The sequence below is a fragment of the Terrapene carolina genome, unplaced genomic scaffold, assembly GCF_002925995.2.
Source record: "Terrapene carolina triunguis isolate 2854851 unplaced genomic scaffold, T_m_triunguis-2.0 Scaffold68, whole genome shotgun sequence".
NCBI lineage: Eukaryota > Metazoa > Chordata > Testudines > Emydidae > Terrapene > Terrapene triunguis.
Window position 1 is genome coordinate 11,198,997 of NW_020664419.1, and position 4,280 is coordinate 11,203,276.

Consider the following 4,280-nt stretch of genomic DNA (forward strand, 5'->3'; position numbering starts at 1 on the left):
ATGTTTGAAAGTTGAGCTTCCACTTAAGAAAATGAAATCAATCCAGTCCTCCACCACTGCAGCCTCATCATGTATTGTTAAAAGCCTACTCAGATTATACAGTTTCATGGAATCATAGAATATCAGGGTTGGAAGGGACCTCAGGAAGTCATCTAGTCCAACCCCCTGCTCAAAGCAGGACCAATCCCCAGACATATTTTTGCCCCAAATTGCCCCCTCAAGGATTGAACTCACAACCCTGGGTTTAGCAGGCCAATGCTCAAACCACTGAGTTTTCCCTCCCCCCTGGAAGCGCTATATACACAAAGGTGCCACAAGTACTCCTCATTCTTTTTGCTAATACAGACTAACACGGCTACCACTCTGAACCCTATATGGGGTCTCAGAATCATAGAATATCAGGGTTGGAAGGGACCTCAGGAGGTCATCCAGTCCAACCTCCTGTGATACTTCATCATGTGATACTTCTCCTTTCTTACATGCTTGGATGAGCAGCGACATAGTTAACAAAATGTTGACATTTAAAATATCACTGGCATCTCAGTTAGCACCCATTGAAATGAACAAGGCAGTTCGTACCACAGATCTATTGTCTCAGGCTCTCTGCAAATTCAGGCAGATATTAGTGTATTGGCTAAACTTTGGTCACATTTTGAAGGTTTTTGTCATAACTATAGCAGCTAGAGACATACTTAAACAAAGAGAAAGCTGAGACCCTGGAGAACAATGAAGAGATCTATCCATGTCCCCTATCTTCCACCCCTCTGTAAGTCCTTCATCCTTTCCAGGGGGTGGCACATCCCATACATTGGGAAACACCACATCAGGCTGTGGAAGTGGAATATCTCCCAGAGAAAGTAACAGAAGCTCCAACTCTCAGTTCATTTAGTATTAGATGATAGACCAGACTATAAAAGTTACCATAGAGAACAAGCCAACCTTGATACGGGAGTGGACTTCATAATCTAACATGTCTTTGCCATCTTGCTAACTTCTCTTGTATGACAGAATCCCCAGAACAGCAATATGGAATACAGAAAAGTTGAAGTCCACACCCATATCAAGCTTGCGTGCCAATAAGACCCCTTTGTATATTTTAATGCTGGCAATAACATAACACATTTTCTAATCAAGGTTGCCTTGCATGCCAGGTGTTCCATTCTGGAGTGCACTCTGTGGTTTCTTGCACTCTGGTGCCTCCATAAATACTGCAGCTCATAACCGCCACATATGGATCTACACAATAAAAATTAAGACACTTTATGTGAAGCTTTGAAAGCTTTTCCTACGGGGAATTTTATTCCTATTTAGACTGGCAGAACTAGAATTAAAACTAGCAAAGCTCAAGTAGAATGAGAGACAGAGTCAAGTGAAGAGGAGAGGAAAAAACACCGTTTACAACAGAGAGGCCTGTCTGATCTGCTGTCAAGGGGAAAAGGGGAAAAAACGGTTCTGGGCCATTAGGATTCTTCCAGCCACATCTTCTTGGAGATCAAATGGGGATCACAAGTTGTCATTCATTAATGTACAACATAAAGCGAGCAGCACTGCAAACAGAGAAGTGAAAAAGAGGACTAACATGGCCTAAAAATAGATAAAAGAAGCTACTTGATGGCTGTTCCCTGAATGTGATGAGTGTATAACTAGAACTGGGTGAAATGTTGTTCGGTGAAAAATGCAGATTCACCGACACTGAACTGCTTCACAGATTCATGCTACTTGGCTGAATTATTCGAGTTGAAAACAATAGAAATTTAATAATCAACATTTCATTTAGAATTTTTTTGAAACTAAAGGTTTCAATTTTTTGGTTTGAAACAACTTTCTGGTGGCAAATTTTCCTTTAATTGTATTTTTTTTTTTAAATTCAAAAACATTGAAAAATGGATGAAATCAAAATAGGTCATTCAACCCCAAATGAAATTTTTTTTAAGTTCACTTGGCTAGCATTTGTGAAAACTTTCATTTTTGGTCTTACCCAAGACAATTTTTTTGTTTTGCTTATCAAAACAGCCAAAGAACCAAAAAACAAACCCAACAGCTATTTGCATAGCTCTATGTATAACCACCTGTGTACTGCACCTTTAAAATGTTGAGGCATTTCCTGGTTGCTGCAAGTGCAGCTGTAGGGAAGCTGCTATTTCTTGTTTAACATAAGAACATAAGAACGGCCATACTGGGTCAGACCAAAGGTCCATCCAGCCCAGTATCCTGTCTACCGACAGTGGCCAATGCCAGGTGCCCCAGAGGGAGTGAACCTAACAGGCAATGATCAAGTGATCTCTCTCCTGCCATCCATCTCCACCCTCTGACAAACAGAGGCTAGGGACACCATTCCTTACCCATCCTGGCTAATAGCCATTAATGGACTTAACCTCCATGAATTTATCCAGTTCTCTTTTAAACCCTGTTATAGTCCTAGCCTTCACAACCTCCTCAGGCAAGGAGTTCCACAGGTTGACACTGTGCTGTGTGAAGAAGAATTTCCTTTTATTTGTTTTAAACCTGCTGCCCATTAATTTCATTTGGTGGCCCCTAGTTCTTATATTATGGGAACAAGTAAATAACTTTTCCTTATTCACTTTCTCCACACCACTCATGATTTTATATACCTCTATCATATCCCCCCTTAGTCTCCTCTTTTCTAAGCTGAAAAGTCCTAGCCTCTTTAATCTCTCCTCATATGGGACCCGTTCCAAAACCCTAATCATTTTAGTTGCCCTTCTCTGAACCTTTTCTAATGCCAGTTTCATTTCACAGGCACAGCATTGCAGAGTAAACCATTCTCTCCAGTGAGACTTTATATTCGTTCTTTCTTTCTTTGTTGTTTTCCTTAAACTGAAATAAGAATAACCTGGATTAAGAAGCATATGGTAAATTGGAAACGGTGTTAAAATCACTGTAAGTTAGAAGGGCATTCCTAGTCCCGTTTGCATGCTAGTGGAGGAAGCAGAGAAGTGTGCAATCTAAGGGCATATCATCACTAGAAATGCTACAGCAACACAGCTGCAGCTACTGCTGCAGTGCTGTATTGTAAACACTACAGCAATGGAAGGGGTTTTTCTGTCACAGCAGGAAATCTGCACCTCTCTGAGAGGTGGTACCTAGGTCACGGAAGAATTCTTCCATCAACCTAGTGATGTCTATGCCGGAGTTTAGGTTGGCTTAATTACATCACACGGGGCATGACATTTTTCACAGCCCTAAGCGATGTAGTTAAGCTCTCCTAACTTTGTAGTGTAGACTAGCCTTAGGTCTTGAGCATCACTCTGGAGCGGGGTGAGTTGAGATGTGCCTCTCTGCTGTAGGGGGCAGTCTGCTCTCTCTTCCTCTGCAATTGGCTGTTTGTTTGTTTTTTGTTTGTTTTTAAATAAATATTTTATTTTAGCTACAGAAGTGTTAAAATGCCTCAAGAGTGTGGCTCACTTGCTGTAGCAGCTATTTTTGTATTTCTTTCTATCTTAATGGAAGACACAAGTTGGACTACTTCTGAGTGATTAAATTTTCCTGAAGTTGAATCATAAAAGTCCTGCAGTCTTCCAGGCATTTTTTCCAACTCTTCATACTCAGACGCTTGGAGTATCATCTCACACTGATCCAGCTCTTTTACAAATCTGGCTTCTGCTGTAGACTGATGTTCATATTCTTCCCAGAGTTCATAGATTTCTTTTCTCAGGTCTCCTGATAGCAGCTGGGTCAAATGTTTCAGAGCTGCCTCCTCTCACCGATGTTTCTCCTCTTTGGAGATGTTATCTGCAGGTGCTATATCTCCAACAATGCATTCAGCCATATCATGAACCAGAGCTAGTCGTACCCATCTGTCTTTATTAAGTTGTTTATCTTCAGTTACCAAAGCCACGACTGCCATCCCGTACATATGATCCGATATACTCTCTGGTTTCTCTACATTCCTGTACACCCAGCCTGTTCATGGTAGTCTCTTGAGTTGCCCCACCAGCCTCAGAAACTGCAGCAGGCTCCCGGCGGCGCCACCCAGCGGGCCCACAGCCATGGGGCTGCCGGCGGAGCGGGCCGAGAAAGAAGCAGCGGGGCATGCTAGATTTCTGGGTTCCAAGAAATAAAGTAGTGTTATGTTTGTTTTGTTTCTAACTCTCTGTGTGCGTTTGCTGGGACTATAAAGTGCGTGTCTTGCTCTTAAAATTTTGGAAAAAACAACACTCCAGGAGAATATAATTAATTAATATTGGTCAATAACTTGGCAGCACCTACAGGCCTCAGTCATGATCAGGCCCCCACAGTACTGGCTCCTGTACAAACAG

At 41.9% G+C, this 4,280-nt stretch overlaps 1 protein-coding gene across 1 annotated transcript; it reads right to left on the reverse strand.

Moving 5' to 3' along the window:
* Window positions 1-3,409: 3,409 nt before the first annotated feature.
* HDDC2 (HD domain containing 2) lies at window positions 3,410-4,012 on the reverse strand. Its single transcript, XM_024212916.3, is given in 1 exon segment — window positions 3,410-4,012. A coding segment is annotated over 1 exon segment (603 nt).
* Window positions 4,013-4,280: the final 268 nt, after the last annotated feature.